Source organism: Notechis scutatus, chromosome 1 (genome assembly GCF_049901735.1).
Source record: "Notechis scutatus isolate UNSWTSFEM ecotype Mainland chromosome 1, rNotScu1.2, whole genome shotgun sequence".
NCBI lineage: Eukaryota > Metazoa > Chordata > Lepidosauria > Squamata > Elapidae > Notechis > Notechis scutatus.
In genome coordinates, this window is record NC_142009.1 from 121,948,302 (window position 1) to 121,972,846 (window position 24,545).

At 38.9% G+C, this 24,545-nt stretch overlaps 1 protein-coding gene across 2 annotated transcripts in view; it reads left to right on the top strand.

Annotated features, from left to right (window-relative positions):
* LMBRD1 (LMBR1 domain containing 1) overlaps positions 1-24,545 on the top strand; it is a 61,358-nt gene that overhangs the window by 17,371 nt on the left and 19,442 nt on the right. The window contains exons 5-9 of one of the 2 annotated variants that reach the window (XM_026665228.2): positions 1,910-1,977; positions 11,515-11,603; positions 12,710-12,783; positions 21,512-21,637; positions 22,199-22,351. In XM_026665228.2, coding sequence (XP_026521013.2) covers positions 1,910-1,977; positions 11,515-11,603; positions 12,710-12,783; positions 21,512-21,637; positions 22,199-22,351 — 510 coding nt within the window. The remainder of the gene's footprint in view (positions 1-1,909; positions 1,978-11,514; positions 11,604-12,709; positions 12,784-21,511; positions 21,638-22,198; positions 22,352-24,545) is intronic. The other variant, XM_026665230.2, reaches the window with a different exon arrangement.

Genomic DNA, 24,545 nt, shown 5'->3' on the forward strand with positions numbered 1-24,545 from the left:
TTTTTTCCTATTTTATAAATGGAAGCTGTTGCCACTATATTGTGGTTTGATTTTGTTCTTCTCTAGAAACTAGATTTGAAAGGATTTTATTAGTGTGACTGTAAAATAAATGAGAATAATTCCTGGCATTAAATGTTTCTTTCCAACTTGACAACAGTAGCCAACAAAGGGAACCATAATTTCCCTGCTGATATAGTGGATTGAAACGTTATTTTAAATAAAAAAAATGTGCAGAGACTGAACCAGAGAATGGAGCTTAACAGACCTTGAAATAAAATAGCTTTTCTATGTAGACAAAAATATTGAGGCACATATTGTGAAAACTTACATTTTTCCAATAGAAAGGTCAGGGCATTCCACAGAGGACAGATCGTTCCCACATGTTCAAGTGATCGGGCTATAAAAATTCTAACATTCTTCCTATGCAAAGAGATGAATACTTTTCTAGTTTTATGTTCAGCTAGTCTTGGAGAAGGATGCCAACACTTGTCTAGCTTTTCAAAGGCCAGGAGTTCATCCATCTGTCTATCCATCCAACCAATCATTTATTAAATGTGTATGACATCCATTTCTCCATCAGGTGTCTGCTGGCTTAGAAGAAGATAGAAAACATAATATAAAACATTAAAATGATAAGTATTAACATTAAAATGAACAAGGATAGCTAAGGAAGGAACCAATATACATTACAATGTGTAAAACTAGATTCATCTCTTTATTCACTAACCACCTCGAGTATGAAATGCCACCATCAGAACCCAGGCTAGTTGGCAGAGGCAGGTTTTGAGGCCCTTCTGGGAAGATCTCACTGCAAGGGACACACTGTTCCAGAGTGTGGGAGCAAGGGCAGAAAAGATTCCTTGATCAACAGTGTCCACAGCATATCCCTTCTGCTACTGCAGTGTGGTGAGCCAATCCCATTGGGAGAGATGGTTCCTCAGGTAACCCAAATCTAGCAACATAATTCTTTCTTCTTTCTACTCTCTTTAGTTTCCTTGTAGACCTCTCTGACAGATGGGGCCAAATAGGGTGACCGGTCCCCAATAGCACGATAACATACACCCTCATCTTCCTGCCGTATTCTAGGTATTGGTTGCTGAGCCCTCACCTGTTCTGAATCCAGACCACAGAAAGCCATCTGATTTTCCTATGAGAAGAATCACATCACGGAAATAGCTGTGGTATATGTCCTTAAAAAACGTTATCATTTCCTTGTAGGAAAATGATACATTAGGCTTACCATGAAAGGTTTTTATGTAGACATGGTGCACTTACCATGCTTTTTCTTCAACAATCTACCTAAGCTTTAACAATAAAAGGGAAATATATGGGGGACCATATCAATATTGGCTACCTTTTATACATAATTTGTTCTTCTGTTCTCTTCTTACCTTTCTCAAAGATTTGTTCTTTGATCCTTCTTCCTTGATCATCTTTCTGAAAGCAGCTATCTCTTCCTATAGGAAAAAATGTCACAACTTTTCTAACAATGATGCCAGAACTTAGTGAACAAAAATATCCATTATAGAATTTCCTCTGGAAAAAGTAACTTCATAATATGTCTGTGTTCTATTTAATGGAAAGTATTCAGAAATTTGTTTGACTAATGAATTGCCATCTATCAATATATTATAGATGTCTGTGGTTTTACAAAATATTTTAGATCCCTGATTCAGATTTAAAAGAGGCTTTAATTTTAATGTGAAAATGACAGATTACATAGGAATAAAATTGGGGGCATTTGGTACAGTTAATAAAACAGGGTTAATGAATATTGGATATTTTTCTGTTGAATAGGGTATGGAATATTAGAATCATTGTATAAAATTGACTTTATTATATATTCAGGGAAATCCTTTAAAATCATAATTAGCAGCTGTTTCTTCATATTGGTTTCTTATTTTTACAGCAGGTTAAAGTTGCAGTCAAGTATACACTAGGATTCCTTTTGGTTTGTACAGTTCTTCTAATGATTGGGTAAGCATTATGCATGTGTATACATAAATATGCATAGATTACAATTGTATGGTTTATTTAACTGCCCTTTTAGTTTCCACATTAGTTCTTATAAACATCAGCAAGTACAGTAGAACTTCTGGTCACAACCATAATTCGTTCCATAACTTTGGTGAATTCTTCATTTTCTATTGCTTTCTTCAGGAATTTCTGGGTCAGGGGTCATGTTTGATTGTCACCCGAGTATGTGTTCATCACTAGATTCAAAACTTTTGTGAATTTTTTGGTCGGAACTCGATTTGGTCGTTGTCAGAAGCGTCCATGACCAGAGGTTCTACTGTATACATTGTTTAATCCTATTGTCTTACATAATTACAAATGGGTCATACTTTTGTTAAATGGTTCTTGTTTGAGACTACAAAGGAACCGCAAACACAGTGAAAATTGATATGTTCTCAGTCCTGGTGTTTTTGATGGTTGATGGATTCTTCTCATTTTGAAGATGGAAATAAATACTGTAAAAAGTTGGAAATAAATACAATTTCAAGGAAAGTTTGGAGTTGTGTTATGATGGCGAGGTACAGTTGAGCTTTTACACTGTTCTCCGATTGAAGAGAAAAGTACTATGTCCTTGAAATAGAACTGAAGGAAAATCTTGGAATTATTCAATAACTTTTCCTGCTTCACAGTTTTTTTCATTAGTTTTTGAAATATACCACACGAATATGGCTGACACTGTTTTTATCCATTGTTGTCTTAGGTGTTTATTCAGTTTTCACTGAACTGTTGTATTAGACTTATGCTTGCCCTTAAGAGTTGAGAGTTTTCAAAGTAGAATAATGTATGGCTTGATATAAAGCAAATTAATTAGAATTGGGTATTCATGCTAATGATTTGTTTTTTGAGGGAACATAAAGTGACCATTACATTTTGATTTTTGCCCTGGCCAACTATTTAGGAATTACATGTAGGTAACATTTTGATTAGAATGTAAAACAGGACAGTTTATCTTCTGTTCAGCCTAAAATATACATATAATTTTTGTTGATTCTAAAATAATAAATCATGTATGAGATTTGAAAGATTATTGTATGAAGCTGCAATCTTTTGCCCAGATTAATTAAATACAGTGCATGCTCCACACAAATGTCACTGTCTCCATTCTCTTCACTAATATGTATCTTGAATTTGAAGAATTTATTGCTACCTTGATCTCTACAGTCACTCATTATTTGTCTTTTTAGCTGAGAAAGTTGATATTTAAATAATAAAAATTCAAAGGTTACATTTTTTCTTGATAAATGTAATGTTTTTTTATATTTGAGTTCTATGAGAATCCAATAATTTTTATTAAAATAGTATACTACAATAGTTTCATGAAAAGGATGAGAGATCAACATTTCTCTGTGCTGTTAAAAAGTTAGCTTTTAGAAACTAAAGGTTTGAAATCGATCTATTATTTTTTGAGATTTAGAAAGGTTAGATATGAGATGTGCTGTGAAACCATTAGAATATTGACAATGGTTATAAAAGTGTCTGCATATTCTTATTAAGATTATTGTCAAGTGCTCAGGAAATAAGGAAATTCAAAGGCAGTTCAAACGAGTATAAAGATTTATGCAAGCTTAAGGTCTGTATAAGAATCTGGGCAACTGACTGTTAAGGGAAACGTGCGGAGATAAGAGAGACAGACATTCAAGGTGGGCTGGACTAGATCTTTTGTGGGCACGAAAGGGACTCATGGCTTATGACATCTTTGACCCCTCTCTCGGGCTCAGCCTGATCATCTACAATTACACATTGAACGAAATTTCTTCTAAATCAAACTTTTATTTAAATTCCCTCAAAATGGAATGTTGTAGAAATCTATTTCTGTTTTCCATTTGTAACCTTTCTTTCTCAACATTACCTCTGCCTCCTTTCCCCTAAATCAGGGTCGCCAGCCTTTTGGATCTCAGGGACCACCAAACTCATAATTTTAAATCTCACGGACCCGAGACCTGGGAAAATTCCAAAAAAAGTCTGCAGGAAAATTCCCCACCCCTTTTTCCTACCAACTGATCATTCTTTATTTGGGATCGCAGGATACTGTTTCCAGCTCCATTTTCGGGGAGAGACTTTTGGTTTCATGCATGGGGAGCAGCAGAAACAGTAGAAGTGTTTCTGTCTCTCCCCCAAACTCTGCCAGTCTTTGTGAGACTTGTTGCACCTGCACAGTCTCTTGGAGCAGGATGCCTTGCAGGGTCCCAAAGACTCATTTCTGGCGGAATTTGGGAGAGAAAGACTTTTGCTGCTTTGCGTGCAGCCAAAAGCAGAAGGAGAAAGAAGCGGAAAGAAGCAATCCAGTGGCCAGGCGAGGTGCGTGGGACTAGTGGGGCAAGCCCCCCCTCCACCCTTTCCTTCCTCCCCTCACTACCTCATGTTGTTCGCAATGCAAGCGATGCAACCCTTGTGCTTCCATGGGCAATGTGGGCGGCACAGCCTTGTGTCCCCCCACAGCTTGGATTCATTGCTTTGGGGAGTGCTTTGGGTATAACATTTCTCTGCAGACCACTAAAATTTTCTCCTGGCCCACTCGTTGGCAACCACTGCCCTAAATCATTTGAAGTTGCCTTTAGCTGCACAATTTCTTTTAAATGACAGTACCAGGAATTGTATTTCTAGATGGAAATTCACTATTTTATAGGCCTAATTTACTAATTTAAAATAAAATGTAATCTTAAAAGAAACAAGCATGGATAAATGGTTTATTGTCATTTTCTTAAAGTGTTTGTTACTTGTCAGAATGGTTTACTTCTCCTTAAGCCTATATACACTGCTACTCAATCATTGGTATAGCATTGTCACCATTACTGCATATTTTCAAGAAACCATATATTGTTGTGTTAATACACTGCTCTTTTGCTGTAAATCTTTAACTTGAGTCCAATATTATTGAGACTTTATTTTATTAAAATGTGATAGAATGAAGCTTTTAGTTTATTATAAGCTGTATGCATGTTGAAGACACTGATAAAATACTTCTTTTCAATGTGGTACAAATGCATACCTATTTCTTTGACATAAAATGCCTGCGTTGTAATGTAGCATATTACTTTTCATTTTCTAATTTTTAAAAGATAGTTGCCTCCAGAAATTTGGAGAAGAAGGTTAAAGCCAATTTCTAGTCAACAATTCCAAGATATACTATAATAAAAGTAGCAATAAAATGTGTGATATTATTTACTAAGATTTATTTTATCTCAATACTATTCCAGGTTTATTTTTCATCCTTACTGGAGAAAGTTCATGTGTGTGTATATATATAAACAGACAGCATCAAAATAAAAAGAAAATAGAACAAGATAGAATATATTTATTAATTTAAATATTTTAACTAGCCTGGATGACTGAGAATCTCCATAAACACATGCACCCTTATGATTCTTCCCCAATTGATTTATCTTGTGAGACTGATTAATCACTAATTGATTGAGAGAATAATGGAGAACACAGTTAAAATATATTTCCTGTTGATCCTTTATCGACATTTGGGTTACTTAAAAGGTATGGAAAAGTAGCAATAGCACTAAGCAATAGCACTTAGACTTATATACTGCTTTACAGTGCTTTACAACCTTCTCTAAGCAGTTTACAGAGTCAGCCTATTGCCCCCAACAATCTGGATCCTCATTTTACCCACCTAGGAAGGATGGAAGGCTGAGTCAACCTTGAGACTCGAACTGCCAAATTGCTGGCAGCTCCCTGTGAAATTCAGTCCGAAAACAAAGTACATACAAACTGTAAATAAAAATCCACACAAACCACGTTGCAGCAATTAACTGGATAGGGCAGGATAAAGGAATTGCAGGCTTCAAAGGCCAACAAAACACACACAGTTGGGAAGACGCCAGGAACCCAGATAAGCCTCGACCAAACAAGATAATACACGATTTGCTTCCAACAAGTTGCTCTGTGTAAGCTCCCCTTTTAAACACTGTTCCCAGTTGCAGCTAATGAAGGAAATCAGGGCCCTTTCCTCCCCTGTAAGCCATGCAATTCGCATTGCGCCCTTCTCCGTTCTTCTCCTATGAGCTGTTCAGAGCATCCAGAAGTGGGAGTTGCTTCAGTCTCTTCTGGAAAGGCTGGGCTTAAAACTCCGGGACGCTCCTCCTCCTCCACGGGACACCTCAGCGTCCCCCAGTTTTAGCTCAGCCTTCATGGTAAGAGGTTGTACACTCCCTGACTGGAACGGTTTCTGATTCAGCTAGTCAAGATTCAGGTTTGCTCTTGGGTTAATTCGGCTTGCAAAATTTTCCCCCTATTAATCTGGCGATTTCAAGGCTTGTGGCTCTATTAGGTTATCCCCCCCCCCCCCCGATCAGTTGAGAGCAGCTCTTTATGATTAGCGGAGCCTGCCACTTCGCAGGCCATCTGAGATGGCCGCTTCAGGCAATTAGCCTATCTAATTCCCGATTGTCTTTGCGATCTTGCTGGAACGCTCGCAGCCGCGGCTCACTTCTCCTTACAGGATCATTTGTCTGACATTTTGGAGAGTCAGCAGCAGCGGCTCGTTAAACTGCACAGGCATTTAACATAGGAGATTCTGCCTTCCTGCCATTTTAAATGGCTGGCTTCAAGTTCGCGCCTAAATATTACAGGCGCCATTCCCCGCTGGTTTCCCTTCTTGGGGACCGGGGCAAGTACCTTCCCACTCCACTTTCCTGCGATTATTTCTCTCTTAGCCTGCTGGCGTTGGATAAGCAGGCTAGTCCTTAAACAGGAAAAAAAATTTTCCCTCTCGCAATTGCTTTTGGATTGTTACATTGGAGCGAAGCCTCAAGTGCCATTTCAAACAGCGGGACGTTTTTGACAGGAAAGGATCCATCCAGGACCTGTGTAGCTGTTTTCCCTTGTTGGGGACCAGGGATCCTGAATATTTCTTGCTTGGAGCGCTTGGGGGGGTTTCCCTTGCTGGGGACCCTTAGATACTGTTTCCCATATATACGGGCTTACATATAGATATAGGCATATGTATATATATGTGTGTTTGTATATATATATATAGAGAGAGAGTTACACTCCTGGAGAAGCACTCTACTTTCAACCACAGGGGTAGGCACCACCCCTAAGTACAAATAATAACAACAATAACAACAACAACAATAATAATATAAAATAAAATTAGAGACACGAGTTTCAGTCCTCCACAATGTAAGGTGACAACGTCTTCCGCTCCAAGAAAAATAAGTCCCGAGATAAGTCAGTGAGCCCCAAAAAGGCCTCTAAGGCAGTGGATAAGGATGCCCATAGATGGCACCAAGCCTTGGAAAGGCAGTGGCAGAAACGGGCCAGGGAGGCGGACAAGATGACTATGACACAACAATCGGATCAGGGCCCAAGTACATTGTTGGGGCCCTTGGACTTATCCACCCAGCCCAGACAGGCTATTTCTGGACAGCCTCCCATAGGCATATCTCCTCCAATGAGCACTGCCCGGCGAATCCCAGAGGCAACCTTCACCCCTACGGCTGCCGGTTTATGACAGGAGGAGGGATTACCTGAGACTATTCCCATCGAAATGAGGCAATGGATGGAGATGGCCATACAAAAGGGCATTGCGGCTGGAGTTCAGCAATCCATCTGGACCAGACACTTTTTGGCTACTTCGGAAGCGGGATCCCTGTCTGCTTGATCCTTTGCACATATGGGACATCATCAAACTCAGGTATTCCCCAATATCCCTGACATACCAGTCCAGGGTCTTAAGGAGGAGGTGGAATTAGATGACCAGGATGTTCCCATGGAGGTGGGGTCAATCCACCAGATGGACTTGCGGTTGTCAGAGGCTGACCCATTAGAACGAGGAATGTCGCATGACGAAGGCCTCATTCCGGACCAACCTACCTTTTCTGGCCTTTTTTGTCCTCACCTCTTTAAATCTTTACTGTTCAAAGCAAAGAACACCGCTAAACTAGGCACATCAAGCCCTCATCCATTGTCAACAGGGTCTCAGGACGAATCCGAGGATCTAATATTCTCACAACCGGCTAATGAGGCAGAAACTATTCCTGTCCCTCGTATGTTTGCTGAATTTGTACAAAATCAATGGGCATCAGCAGATCCTACCCAGCCCCAACAGAGTATGATAAACGATATTATAATTTGGCACCAGAGTTTTCAAATTTTCTCAAAACGCCGGAGGTGGATGAGCCCATTGTGGCACTGGCCTCTTCTTCAACCTTTCCCAATGAGGCCGAGGAAGCCCTGAGACCGGAGGAAAAGAGAGCAGAGTTGGCACTCCATAGGGCGCATGTTTCTGATGTCTGGGCCATTAGGGCAGCTACAGCTGCGTCCTTTTTTACACGGTCCTCCCTACGATGGCTCTTCCACTTGAGGGATATATTGCCGGCGTCAAATGTCAGAGCCCACCAGGACATTGCTAAGATTATTGCAGCGGCAGAATTCTCCGCCGACGCCACATTTAATGCAGTCAAAATCTCGTCTAGAGCCATAGCATCTCACGTATCAGCACGGAGACTGCTATGGCTCAGACATTGGCAGGCGGATTCCAAGCATAAATGCAAGCTGGCATCAGCCCCAATATCGGGGGATAAATTATTTGGCAGTGTCTTGGAGCCCCTGCTTATTGAGAATAGAAACAAGAAAAAAGTGCTTCCCCCTCTTTTTCGGAGGTCTGAAACAGAACGCCCCAGTCATTTCGAAGGGGTTCCTTTCGGCCCTACTATCAAGGCCCATACATTCCCAGATCGCAAAGAACATCAGACTACAGACCCAGTTTTAGACAGGATAGGTCAGAATCTTCCGACAGAGGTCAGCGGGGAGGCCAAAACAGAAGAAACCCCAGAGATACCGGAGGCCGATTTTTTAGTTGCCCCAAGTGAGTCCTTGACAGCAGCTCCCATTGGAGAGCGTCTAAAATTGTTTGCTGATCAATGGGACAGCTCCACCTCTGATGCGTGGATCAGGGACTCTGTTAGGTTTGGTTTGGCACTAGAGTTTCAATACTCCCCTCCGAACTTTTTCATTAGGAGCCCTAGGTCCCCATTAAGGACCCCATTAAAGGGAGTGTTGATGCAGGAGGGTCTCAATCATCTGCATATTCGGGCCATTAGAGAGGTCCCATCTGAACAACAGGGTCAAGGCTGTTACTCTCTATTGTTTGTGATCCCAAAGAGTTCGGGGGGCTGGAGGGCAATTCTGGACCTCAAACGTCTGAACAGAGCATTGGTTTATCGAAATTCAAAATGACTACTCTCCAGTCCATTCTACTCAGCATCAGAGAGAATGATGTCCTGACCTCTATAGATCTGACAGAGCCTTATCTACATATACCAATTAGACCTGCTCACTACAAATATCTTAGATTTTGCTATTGTGATCGGCACTACAAATATATCGACCTACCATTCAGTCTGGCTTCGGCCCCTAGGACTTTTACCAAGGTGCTAGCGGCTTTGGCTGCCTCCCTCAGGATCAAATCTATTCGTTTACAATGTTATCTGGATGATATTTTAATTTTGTCATCTTCCAGACATCAAGCAAATTTGGATTCCAAGATTACTCTGGAGACCCTTCAAGGTCACGGCTTTTCCATAAATTGGGATAAAAGCCATTTGACCCCCTCAACTAGGTTAGTTCATTTAGGGGCAGTGATAGATACTGTGGAGGGCAAGGTTTTTCTCTCTCACTACAGGTTGAATAGTATCCAGTCTTTGGCCTGAGAGATCAGAGCCTTAAAGAGGGTTTCCCTGGCAGTTCTGTCTCAACTGTTAGGGAAACTGATTTCTTGTATTTCCATTGTGCCTTGGGCTCGATTCCATTCTAGAGATCTGCAATGGTTCCTGCTACCTTTCCAGCGATCCGGAAGAGCCACTTCCAACGTCCGGATAAAGGTACCGCAAATGTTCTCCAATCGCTCCGCTGGTGGTCGGAAAACACAATAAACAAGGGGTGTCCTTTCAAGGAACCTTGCAGGGCAATGATCACAACCGATGCCAGCCTGGTAGGATGGGGAGCTCACTTCCAATCCCACACTGCACAGGGAAGTTGGACTATTTCCGAACAATCACAAATCATCAACCTGTTGGAGCTGTGTGCAGTTCATCTGGCATTACGCAGTTTTCTACCCCTTTTCCAGTCACACCACATTCTGGTCTTGACAGACAATATCACAACCAAGTCCCACGTAAACAGACAGGGGCGTACCCACTCCAAACTTCTGATGCTGGAGACGGCCAGGTTGTTCAAGTGGGCTGAGGCCAATCTGTTGTCGCTCAAAGCAGAGCACATAGCAGGGGCCTTAAAAACACAAGTGGACTGGCTCAGCAGGGCCTCGATAGATCAGGCAGAGTGGCGTCTACACCCGTTTTTCTTCCAGGAAGCAGTGCGGAGGTTTGGGCAACCGGTGATCGATCTATTTGCCTCTCCCCTCAACGCCCAATTGCCCCGGTATATTTCAAGGTACCCGACTCGGGGCGGAGGCCGTCAACGCTCTGCGATGTCAGTGGCCTCCCGGACTTCTATATGCGTTTCCTCCACTCCTTGTAATACCCAGGTTGATCCAGAAGTTATTGGAGGAATGAGCTGAACTGATATTGGTCGCCCCTTACTGGCTGAGGCGAACGTGGTTCGTGGACTTACAGGACCTGTCGAGAGAACAACCTTGGAAAATTCCACCGTCGAGGGTTTCCCTCTCGCAAGGGCCGGTACTTCACCCGGACCCACAATGGCTCAGCCTAGCCGTATGGAGGTTGAGCGGAACCGTTTAAGGACCTAACAGATTTCAGAGGATGTCATTGCCACCATACAAGCATCCAGACGGTCCTCAACAAATCGTATATACAAGGCCACGTGGTCCACTTTCTGTTGCTGGTGCCGGGGGCCTAAGATCGACCCAAATGCAGTACACATTAGTAAATTTTGAATGAAGACATGCTTAAAATTATTTTACAAGCAAATAGTTGTGAGTTCATTTCTCTTTTGCATACTTTTTAATTTAGCATATGTTCATGTTAGGCATGCTGTACCGATATACAGTGCTTACACATTCTGTATTTGGCTGCTTGTCTCAGCATATGTCGGTGCCTGGTTGATCTTACCCAGGTTCATAAGCTAAGAAGGGTCAGGCTTGATCGACATTTAAAAGGGAAGAGTCCAGACATGGAGCTCTATAAGCTAGACTAGAGAGTTGAAAAAATTCCAGAAGGTGGCAGTGGTAAGCCATTTCAATGTTATTGCTAAGAAAACCACACAAGCCGGTCCATCAAATCTGTAGGAGTTAAGCTTCACTTGAAACAATTAATTTGCCTGCTTTCTTTTCTTGCTTTCTTTACTTTCTTTGAATTTCTGATTTATCACAAAAATCACATGACTCATCCCAAGCTACTGCATTAATTTTTAAAGCATAATATGTAAAATCAGAAAATAAATATTACTTATATGAAGTAAAGAAGTTAGCTACTTTTTTTTTAGTTAAGTGCAGTTGCTTTAGCATGCCAGTATTATTAGAACAATCATACAGATTGATTTTATATGTTTCATTTATTCCTGTTACAGAGCTTTTGTTCCACTGGATATTCCTAATAAGAAAAATTCAACAGAATGGGAGAAAATAAAACTTTTGTTTGAAGAACTTGGAAGTAGCCGTAAGATTTTTTTCCCCTTGTAAATCAGTTGGATAATTTTGTATTTTCTTACTCTAAATTCCATTGGATTGAGGCAACTTGCATTTGTGTGTGAATTAATGAACTGCTAATCATGAGGGAATAATCTGGGTAGTATAGAACTATTATATTAAGTGTAGTTTCAGTATTGAAGACCTAAGATACCATTTACCTTTTACTATATGCAGAAAAATTGTGTTTATGGTAGTTGGTTCTGAGGAACTTTTGAGGAACTAATATAAATAATAACTGGAGAGCTCTAAAGTTTGATTAAGGAGCTAAATTAAGGATGTCAGTATTTTGGCCCAATGTTATTTCATTGCTGAACGTGTAACATTCTAACACAGACAGCTGTTGATCTGTGGTAAAATACCTCATGGAGTGTTGGTTCTGCTCTGCTAGAATTATTAACGAGAAGCTGAATAGTTAGTGGGGTGTTTGGAGATATAGTGCAATAATCATGGAGCTGGACTAAATACCCTCAGATTATATGCTTTATTTAAAGTACTCTATTTTTTGTCTTTGAGATTTTAGCCCTTCCAGGCAGCATACTTCCAGTGAAGAAACAATGGATATATTTGAGTGATAAAACTTAGAAATCTTATTGGAAAAAGTACAAACGCTCCAAAATCAACAGATGTATTGAATGTGAGCCAATGCGCACAGGATCTTAAGCCAAAAGTATTATTAGTGACATCATTATTTCTTTAGTAAACAGAGTAATTGAGGATGAGTGACCTACCCAATTTTATAGCATTCTAACTCAGCACTATCTAGCCACAGATCAAGAATAATGGGTACTGTAATCTGGCAAGGTCCGGATGGTCACCAGTTCCTCACTGCTTGAAATAAGGGTTTAAATCAATGCAAACATCAATTTTAACACAATTTGAGAAGGGCAGGGCGGGGGGAGTGGTTGGTAAATGAGTGGATGGTAAATGAGATTTGATATTCTGTTCTGCTTTTAACAATTATTTACACTGCCAATTTTTGATACTTTATTGTTCCCTGTGATACTGGATGGCACTCATTTCATTTTCTTTTATTGTATACATTTTAACGAAACAATTGTATTTTTTTCCTTGCAGATGGTTTAGCTGCCCTCTCCTTCTCCATAAGTTCTTTGACCCTTATAGGAATGGTGGCAGCTATTACCTATACGGTGAGCAACTTCTTTTTGGTCTTACCTCCATTGAAGGCTGGCTTCATTTTTCAACATTTTGAACTCTTCCCTTTGTTAATTCAAGATCAAATTCAGTATTGTTGAAGTTGAGGCATAACAAGTGATTTAAGCTGCAAATCTATTGTTCCCTAAACTTATTTTGCAAGTTCTCAGTTTTAGGTTAACGAAGTCAGGTTTAATTGGATGATATAATTTATTCTTTAAAAGAGAAGATCTGGAATAAGAATGATGCATTTTTAGCCCTTTGGATGTTATTGAACTATTGTTCCCCTAACATTTATGCTTTCTGGTGTATACTTTAGGAATCAAATATAACATTGAAGAGCAATGGATTTCACACTGATTCATTTTTATTTCACCTTTATTATTTTTATAAGTAATTCAAGGCAATGAACATATCTAATGCTCCACCCTTCTTCTGTTTTCCTAACAATAACAACCTTGTGAGGTGTGTTGGGCTGAGGGAGAGTGACACTGGTCCAAAGTCATCCAGCTAGCTTTCAGGCCTAAAGCGGAACTAGAACTCATGGTCACACAGTTTAACCACTAGACCAAACTGTCTCATGGCTCCAATATTTCTTTAACAAAGCTTAATATTTTTCCTTTTAAAACTACTGAGGACTTAAAACAATGACAGTTTTTACTATATAAGCAGAAGCTGTGCAACAAAATTTTCTTTCCTACTATCAGGGACCAAATTTGTTTAGAAAGTCCTTATACCATCATCAGGAATTGTGCAAAGGACAATATAAATTAGGAACAAGGAATCCACATGATTGATGCATTGTTAAACAAATTTTAATGTGAAAGTAATTTGCAATGTTTAAATATCAAACAGTTGCTTTTAAAGATTTAGATAGTAAGGTAGTCCTTGATTACGAAAGTTCACCTAATAGTTCAAATTAATCACAACTTCTAAAAAAATCAATTATGACCTGAATTTGTTGCAATTCTCAGGGTCACATGATTGCAATTTGACACTTGGCAACTGGCTCACATTTACAACCAGTTGTGTCCCTCAGTCACATGATCACAATTTGTGATGGGTTTTGCTGGTTTCCAGCAAAAAAATGCCCTTTGTTAAGGTGGATTTACTGTTATAACCAATGCAAAAATAGTCATAAAATCAGGTCTGATTATGTAATAACTTATGACAGAATTTGGTCCCAGATGTGGTTGTAAGTTTAGGACTACCCGCATGGATTTTTCTAAAAGTATTTCATAAATCTAGTTAATAGTTGTTTTGAAATGATTATATACTACTATTGGATGTTCTCAAAATTTAGTATCCAGAGAGAGAAGGATATTAAAATGAATAGTATAATTGTGATGTATTATCCTGACTCCATAGTACAGTCAGCAAATGTTTGATGCCATTTCTAAGTCACTATGTTAAAGAGGAGGATATGGAGTTGGATTGCTGCTTATGTATATCTTAGCATTCTTATAACTGATCTCAGCATGTTGGCTAAAATATTTTCCTAGTTTAAAAGCTTTTGCCTTAAGTCCTCATTTAGTGATCACAATTGGGACTAACAACTTGGTTATTGAGTGAAGTGATTGCTAAGGGAAACCCCAGCTGTTCTTATGAGCTTAATTCAATTGTCCTTTGCTTTATAGGCCTGTAATAAATGCAAGGAAAAGTTACCTTTTCATCACAGTTGTAAATGCATACAGTTGCTAAACAAGACAGTCGCTAAAGGAGGATTTTCTGTAATAGGAAATAAAAAAGATCCTGCCCCTGAGCCATTCCTATTGTGAGGTGTCCCACACTGTAAATGGGTAACAGTTTTATTTCCCCATGTACTTGGAGTCCTAGTTATTTTCTTTTGGAATTTATTTGATATGTTGCTGTTTTTAGAATCAGGAAATATATGTAATCTGCAGGAGAAGAATGGAATGAAAAGATTTATATATTTATTTAGTTAGCTAGCTAGAATAGCTCTGGCCTTGAGAATGGGAAAATGATGAGTGAACTGTTAAGAGTGACTTTCAGAAAAGATTATTCAGTCCTGAGAAGATGAAAGCATAAGAAATAAATTTCAAAGTAACCCATCTTGATTTTGTTTGGTACAAGATAAGGCAGACAGAACCTCTGAGAGGCTTTCAAGATTCTATCTTGCTATAATAAACAGCAGTCTGAGAATCCCCGCTGTTCCTGTTTCTTGATCTTGCTTGCCTCAAAGAATTGACAGCATACATATACAAATTAACAGCATGGATATTGTTAAAAGATCAACCATACAAAGGTATAGGCTGTGCTTACTGGATGACTGGTCTCTTAACTACGGTTTGAAGTTACGATGGACTTAAAAAAAAGGCTATTTGTGATCCATCTTCAAAGTTACATCTGCACCTGTTCACATCTGTTATGTGATTGCATTTTAGGTGCTTGGCAACTGGTTCGCATTTTGACCAGTTGCGGTGTCCCGCAGTCACATGACCATGGTTTGTGACCTTTTTGTCCTTTTCTGGCAGAAAAAAGCAAAAAGCACACTAGATATGCTGGATTTGTTTATTGAGCATCTGATCCATTTTATGGATTAAGTCTGGTAACATAGCAATCTATTCAACAGCCTCAATGACTTAACATCCAAAATTCCTGGCTCGGTTGTGGTCATAAGTCAAGGAATATTTGTAGAACAAGAACAATCATATAAGAAAAGCAAAAAAGGGAGAAGCTTGTAATCACTCTATGCCCAAAGGCCTCCAAAATAAAATAATTTGAGGGCTTTCCCAAATTAGGTGACAGCTAATTGCATCTGCAGGAGTATTCCATAAGATCACCTAATTCAAACTTTCACTTCCCATTGGAAAGGATGATTTTCATAGCTTCTAAAGTCTGATGGGCAGTAATGCTGAATACAGTAGAAACAGAGTCTTCTTGTTGTTGTTGTTATTTATACAATGCCCACCTCCCAGCGACTTTGAGCAGTTTACAGATTATTTAAACATTTTTTTCTATTATTCTTCAGGAAAGTTGCTATCATTCTGTTTCAAGACTTGAAAATTACTAAGATGTTAGTTTTATGGGATATTTGTCAAGCCCGGTGTTGACATATGTGTAGCCATTTTAGTTAGGCTTAATATATATTCTTTTTCTTACTTTCTCTTTGGCAGTTATGGGGGAAGGGTTTCGGGGTTGCCACATTCCTGAGTGGGGAGGAGTGGAGATAGAGTTTTTAGGCTAGGTGATCACTCTTCCCATGGGAACCCAAGCTGTCTGTGCCTAGGCACTGGAGGTGGAGATTTATGATATCAAGCAATGTTGAATTACTTCTATTGGAGAATATGACTTTTGGAGAATTGTTTCTAACTTCTACTATGTGGGGTAATTCCAGGTTCTGTCAGATCCGGAAATGTAGAGCTGTAATTGCAGGAATGTTCCAATCTCGGATGGCAAACCTCAGATAAAGAATGTTTCCAAGCAAATACAACTCAGCTAAACAAAGTCACTAATCTAAAGGAGGATTAGAGAGAGGAAGTAAACATATGTTAGACTTTAATTAGAGATAATTAATTGTATGGATTACTGTGCTAAACAGTAATGAAAGTTAAGCAGTAACAAAAGTTAACCAATGATGGAGGATAATTAAAAATGTGTATAAATGCAAGACTAGACTCCAATAAAGATCATCATGATTCAGTTGTTCATGATCAAACAACTCGACTGCCTCATCATTACAACAAGTGGCGCATGAACAGGGACCCTCTTACTTCGTCCGGCAAGGATTTGGTGCACCTTCTACCCTTTGTGGTTTCTTCAGCCTTTTGGTTTCTGTAAGTATGGGGTCTTCACTTTCTGAGGAACAAAGGAAGCATGTAGATGAATTAGGCAATTTGTTGAAGAAAAATAATACCAAGGTACTACAGAGAAATCTCTTAAGGCTGGTCCAGGAGATTGCAGCTCAGTGCCTATGGTACCCAGAAAAGGGGTCTTTAAAATTAACTGATTGGGAACGTATAGGGAAAACATTGCATACTGAACCTCGAGCAAAAATAGAAGTTTTGCATGTGTGGCATTTATGTAGGCATGCAATTGAAAAATTTGGTCACAATGAACTTTCTCTTTTAACACCTCCACCTTCACGTTATACTAATGCTGTCATTTGTCCCCCTTCTTCACCTGAATATATGTCTTCAATTCCCCCAGCTCCTGCAGATAGAGGGCGAAAGCCTCCTGACTCTATTGTTCAGTCTTCTTTTCAGAAAATGGTAGAGACTTGTAAAAGGAATGCCTCTGTCTCAGGAACAGAACTTGCAGAATTACTGTCTGTTTGTCCAGTACAATATCGTCCTGGTCAGGGGCCACAGCTTGGACTGCAAGTAGCAGAATGGGAGGGTCTGCCTTATCAGATCTTAAGAGAGTTAAAAAAGGCAGTTACAGACTATGGGATTAGTGGTAATTTTACAAGAGGACTTGTAGAAGGAATAAAAAATGGTTATACAATGATCCCTGAAGATTGGAAGCAAATATTTCGCATGATTTTAACATCCATGCAATATATGGTTTGGGAGAGTGAATATATGAGACATGCTCAAGCTGCTGCTTTAGGAGGGGGAGGAGCATATACAGTTTAGCAGCTATTTGGTTCTGGACCATTTGGTACAATTCCTACTCAAGTTGTTCTTCCTCCAGCTACGTTAACTATTGTCTCTGAATGTGCCTTTCGTGCTTTTCTTAAGGTACCCCAAGCTGGAGAACCTAGAGCAAATTTTTCAAACATTCGACAGAATGCCAATGAGCCTTATGCTGACTTTGTTGACCGTCTGTCCAAAGCAATTAGACAGCAGTTTGATCATCAGGAAGCTGCTGGTGAACTACTTCGCCAATTAGCTATTGAAAATGCTAATGCAGATTGTAAAAGAGCTTTACAGTCATTAAAAGCTACTGCTCATTACACTCTGGCAGATATGCTGCGAGTCTGCCAGGATATTGGATCACAAACTTATAAAATGCATATGTTAGCAGCTGCTATTCAGAAAGGACAGCGACCAATTGGTAACTGTTTTAAGTGTAAGAAGCCTGGCCACTTTCAGAAGGACTGTCGTTCTACACCTTCTGTGCCTCAGAATCGTCCTTCTAAGAAGTGCCCTATTTGCAAAAAGGGGTTTCATTGGGCCAATCAATGTCGGTTTCGGTCGGGAAACTTGCCAATGGGTGTGGCACCCACCCAGAATCCAAAGCGTGCCTTTCCCATCACTCTGACTCCTCCAGCAGTCTCTCTCACTCCTCCCCAGCCACAGCCAGTAGCGCTGGGATTGATTTAATCAAGAGGAAATTGAGTTTAAATTTCCCATGGAAGTTAAAATATTTCCATCTCAATTTAAAGGTCCTCTTCCTTCGGGATTAGTTGGCTTAATTTTGCCTCGTTCTGCACACAAAAAGGGCTGTTTTGTTGTACCTGGGGTAATAGATTCAGATTACACTGGTATCCTCATGATTCAGATTTGGGTGAATCTTCCTCAAGTTCTTCCTTGTAATTCTTCTGTTGCTCAATTGCTTCTTCTTCCATATGAAATTCCTTTTCCTGGTATAGGTAATCGTGGGGATGCAGGATTTGGATCAACTTTAATGAGGTTTGCCATCCAAGATTGGAACATTCCTGCAATTACAACTCTACACAGAAATACCACGGGCTTTGCCAATTTGATGCTTTCCTCAATAAAAGAAATTGTCTTGGAAGATGGACTTTGTGCTTTTCTTTTTAAAATGGATTTCATCACTTGGAAACCTGACACTTGGAAATCTTTATTGATAATATAATTTTATCCATTTAGAAGCTTAATCTTCTTTCTATTCCTCCTCCTCCTCCTCCAAATCAGGATCCGATGAGGCCATGACAGTGAGCTACAGAAATGGACTCTGAGCTGGGGTCTAGAAAACAGTATGGTGGGAATAGAATATCTTCCAGGAAAACATGCTGACTGTATATTCCAGAGATGCTGTTAAATTTGCTCATTCTTATTTCAAATACCGTATATACTCGAGTATAAGTCGACCCGAATATAAGCCGAGGCACCTAATTTTACACAAAAACTGGGAAAACTTATTGACTTGAGTATAAGCCGAGGGTGGGAAATGCAGCAGCTACTGGTAAATTTCAAAAATAAAAATAAATTTGGGAAACGATCTCACTATCATGAAAGGTTTAATTGATTCACTAACCCAAAAGAAGAAGATGATGATGACAGCGGGAGGCAGGAGTCACTCTCTTCCCCTCCCTCGGAGGCCCCCTGAGTCAGGAGTCACTACCGCCGGCGCGCCCCAGTCCCGCCGCCTCGGGAAGGGAAAGGCAAAGCGCTTTTTGCCTTTCCCTTCCCGGCTGGGGCTGTTGGGAGTCGCTGCCGCCGGAGGCCGCGACTCCACACCATTTTTTTTCAGAGGGGATCTGACTCGAGTATAAGCCGAGGGGATTTTTTCAGCACAAAAATGGGCTGAAAAACTAGGCTTATACTCGAGTATATACAGTAAATAAATTTTCTGTGAAGCATTGAGTAAATAGTTACAGCAGCGGCTCTCAATCTTTTCTTCATCATGGACCCCCTTGAAACATGTTTTGTGGCCATGGATCATGGCCAAGGACTCCTAAGACTTAAGATTTAAATCATAACATTTCTTCAAGCCTTCGCGGACCCCCCTGTGATAATATCATGGCCCCAAACGGGTCCGCAGACCCACAGATTGAGAACCACTGGTTATAGTATTGTCTGTTCCAAAACATTTATAAATTGGATTGTGCTTATTTTGAGGTTTTTTTTCCTGTTAATATACATTCAAAGTTTGTTTATTTGTTCTAGGTTTGGATTTTCTTTTAGTAACTGCTGCAGGCTTCCTTTCTCCAGTTCTGTTTTTCACTAAGGTGTATGTGTTTTAGATGTCCTTTCTTCTTTGTTTCTGGTGTTTTCCTACATTTAATTATTAGACTTTCTGGGCATAAACAACTTTCATTTGTCACTTAATCTCAGTCACTTCTGCAGTTTCTATTCTTATCTCTAATAACTTCCTATGTTTTATTTTAGAAATGTTACCTCATCTCTTATGTCTATTTTTATTATATTTTATTGGTGCATAGGCTGGATTTGCAGAATTGCCGATAGTTCTCTTTCTTCAGCGTTTGTTAATTTCATTAAAGGGTTATCGTCTCTTGGTACTTTTGCCTCCAAAAGCTTTCACTGTGTTAATATGATATTGCATCTTCTGTGTGATAGTGCTTTGGCTATGGAACAAACTCTCTAAAGAGGATTGTCTGATGCTCTGATTACAGAGCTTAACTGCCAAATCAAAATTACATTATTTTCTGGGGCTCTTTGTGAGTATTGCTGTTGTGTGTTGTGATTGCCGTTTTTAATCTTCTCTTTTTATTTTGAGGAGCAATATTTTTGTACTACAAGAGATACTTTCAATAATAAATGTGTGTGGGAGAGAGGGAGAGAGTGGGAGATCTAAGATACCTTAGAAGATATTCTTTACTTACAAGAATAATTAGTGCTAGATGTTACTGTAGATCAGCACTCCAGTCAGGTGGGCTTCAAAAATTTTAGCAAAGGGTTCTCTGCCCGGTTGCTGGGTGAGTGTGGCCATGGTGGGCATGGCCTAGTCAGCCTCCTGCATCACGGCAGGGGGGTTGCCCCCTCTGGGCTTCAGAAGCTTTCCTCGAGCCTCTGGGAGGGTGAAAATGGCTTCCCCGGGCTCCGGAGGCTGTCTGGAAGCCAGAAACTGGCCCATTTTTCACCCTCCCCGAACCTCCGTGCAAGCCCTTCACTTACTTGCATCCAAAACAGGCCATGTGGGGACTCCAGGGAAGGACTGGGTGGGTTGGGTGGGGCCAGCCAGGAGTGGAATTTGGGAGTTCTCCGAACTGCACAGAATCTTAGGGGCTCTCCCGAACCTCTGCGAACCCCCAGCAGCCCACCCCTGACTCCAATCATTACCAAGTTGAAGACTATAGGAACTGATGGAATACCCATTGAAATATGGCAAGCAACAGAAGAAGAACAACTCAAGGTTCTAGCTAAACTATGCCAGCATATCTGTCTGAAGAATGACATTGTAGCCAACCAATTGGAATAAGTCAATCTATAGACTAGTATCAAAGGAGATGTAATAAAGTGTGCAAACTACTGTATAGTATCCTTAATTTCATATACTAGCAAAACTATGTTTAGGATTGTCCAGCACAGTTTAGAGCCCTATATGGAAAAGGAATGTCAGGTATTCAAGCTGTGTTTAGAAAAGGCTAAGGAACATGAGACATTATTCCCAATACATGCTGGATAATTGTCTTCTGTTTAAACGCCCTGCTGAAAGCAGGAGACTTTATACCATTCCAGACAAATGATTGCCCAATCTTTTCTTGAAAACCCCCGGTGATGGAATACCCTCAATTCTGGGAAGCAAGGTGATCCATTGATTAAATGCTCTCATTGTCAGCAGTTCCTCTTTAGTTCCAGGTTGGATCTTCCTTTTTTTTAAATATCCAAATTTTTGCCAGTATTTTGGGTGAATTCTGTATCCTGTACTTTACTCTTCTTCCTGGTAAGGAGAGAGGGGTTCAGAATATGTTTTGTGAGTATTTGGTACAAAATGGTCATAAAAGAATATGACTGAACATTTTAATACTAAAACTAAAATTGATTTTGCACCAATTACAGCGATCATTTAGAAATGCTGGTTCAGTTAATGCTCTGTTTCATTTTTCTCCAGGCTTATGGTATGTCTGCTTTGCCTCTCAACCTTATAAAAGGCACAAGAAATGCTAGTTATGAACGCTTGGAAAACACTGAAGATATTGAAGATGTTGAGCAAAATATTCAAAGAATTAAATCAAAGGTTTGGTGCTACTTTTAAACATTAAACAGGACTTTAGTTCCATGCTTTTTCTAAGATTATTTAACTTTCATTCATTATTAGTTTAAAATTTGGACACCTGAAAAATGCAATGTATGTTAAAGTAGGATTTTATTTCTTTATACAGTATGCATTCATATAGGATTTCATTTGCATTCATTCACATTTTTAGTAGCTCAATAAAGTATATAATTTCCTGACAACTTTAATAACAGTTAAAAGTTACTACTATAGTATATATGGTTCTTTGTATTATTAATTTATATTCTGCTCATTCCATGAGTTTTTGTTTGTTTATATGAAGTTTGTATTAGGGTTAGAAATGAAATTCTCAGATTTTGGCGTAATATTTCATTTACAGTAATTTGAATTGGAAAGCCCATCCCTTTAGAAACGAGTTCTTAGTTTTTAAAAAGATTTTTTTTTAAATACACTGAAATGAAATTGGAATTCATTTTCCACAAGTAATGATTGGAATTAAACAAAAACATTGTAGTACTAATATACAAATGTTGCACTTTTACTTACGATTTTTCTTACTAGTGCAGAGATGGCCGGCCTTTACCACTTCGAGACAGGCAAATGCTGCAACAACTTGAAGACAAATTAAGAAGCCTTCACAAAAGAGGACGGCGTCTGGAATACATTGAGAAAAGTTTCTGGACAAAATTCTGTGGTGCCATGAGACCCCTAAAAGTAAAGACCCTCATTTTGTATTATAAGAAAACTTTATGTTCGTACTAAAAGATATTGATGTCCTACCAATATAACATAAAATGTTCATATTATTAGAGACAGACTCGACTCAGAAGATCAGAATGGCTCTGCTGGTTCCACAGTGTGAGAGAAAGCAGAAGCATTGTTTTTGAGGGCTTTTTAAAAAAAACTCTATTGCTTAGACCTTATGTGCAAATATACTTTGAGTTTGATGTGTCAGTAAGCAATATATTTTTCTACTAAAATTAATCAACAAAATGTTTTGAAACTAAACCGAGTGGAAAAATAAATGGCTATGCCAAGGATATATAATAATGGTTTGAAAATCCTGCTGGGGAGTTCAGCCCCTTAGGTTTAATCCAAACTACTGTATTTCATAAATGTGAACACTGCCTATTCTGTAAACATAAATGTTTACATAAACAACTGCAAAAGATGTTGGATGCTGGCTGGGCATCTGAGAGAGTGCTGGACTGGAATGCTTTGCCTCACTCTGAATTGCTGCTTAGAAGCAGGGATGGAGCCTTGTTGCTTCAAGCAACCCATTCATTGAGATGTTTTGCATAGTCCTGATACAATTCTTTAGAAGACAGATTAGAGATAGCCTCTGCTAATTCAAATTTGGACAACTGTGTCAAATTTGCAAAATTGCAAAAAACAAAAACCCCACCCCTCATTTTTGAAAAATATTCACTTCTTTAGGTGTAAGGAAATAAAATAATGTTTGGTGAATTACTCTAAGCTAAATTAGGATGTTCAATAATTGTAGTATTTTATAATGGAAAAAGTCATGCGTGGAAAAATTCTTTTGAGCTGGCTAAATCAGTACATATACAATATAAATAGATAACCTTTTGCTATATTTCCATGTCTTTATTGTTAAAATATATTATGGTTCAGAACTGTAGCTAAAATCGAGATGTGGAGAATGGGGGAATTCTAATACAGAATATTAAATGTGAGCACACATCAATTTGATTCTTATTTTGTTTGTTGATTTACTTGGACCTATGGCTCCCATTAAATATACTGGGAGTAGAGACTCATACAGTTGTGTAGTGCCATGGGGTCACATTCCATTTAGCAAGCACACAGACTAACTTTGAAATTGAAGAGAGATTTATGGTTTAAGTTACTATTACAATTGGATAAATAATGGATCAAGGTAAAACAGGTAGACAAAAGGAGAAATGTGTGAACAGATTTGAAGGATGAACAAATAAGCAACAAATTCAATTTAGTGTTAGAAAACTATCAGGGTATGAATGTGGAAAAAGGAAAGATACCAACAGAATGTAGAAACAAAAGCTAAGGCACTAGGGATTTTACATTCCCATAAAAAGAATTGCACCCAAATGATGCTGAAAATACACCATTACTTTGTAATAGGCATGTTAGATAGCAAAGTTCACTCTAGTATTGGGACTAAATTTCCACCAAAAAGAGGCTTGTTTTGTTATAAAAATAATTTGTTTATAGTGAAAGTTATATGTAACTTATGAAGATTACTTTGCAATGTGCAGATCAAATGTATATATTTCCAAAGAGTTGAGAACTTGTTTAGCACTCTGCACTTGTCAAGGCCTCTTGCATTTATTCAGTATAAAGTTCAGACTCAAAAATTTGAATCAAGTATTTGTAAATAATGGTGTAATGATGTTCTAGTAGCTAATCAGCAATAATCTTATAGCTGCAACAGCTATGATGTAAACAATACAGTATTTAAATAGGCTTTATATTGTTAACAATGAGAATCATTAAAATCGAGTCTATTTTTAAATTAAACATATTAAAACACAAGTGGGATCATATTACAGAACAGTACATTATTCCAAATCATTTAAATTTATATAATTCTCTCTTGCAGCATGTACAGTCACATTAAGACTCCAGCCTTGCAGTGAGCTCTGATCTTGCTGTTTTAATTATTTAAAGACTTCCTTTTAAAAAAATGAAGTCAGTTCACTAGGCAGCAATTATGTCTAAATAATTTTTCACACTTGTGGAAATGGCACCTCATATGAACATGTATTTATGTGTTTTATCTGTTGTCTAAGACTTTATGGACTAGATGGTTTACACATGCTAGAGTAATCAATAAATATACATAAACATGTGTTTTAGTTGTTTTATCCACTTTTTAGAAAGATTTAAATGTACATTGTCATTTGAG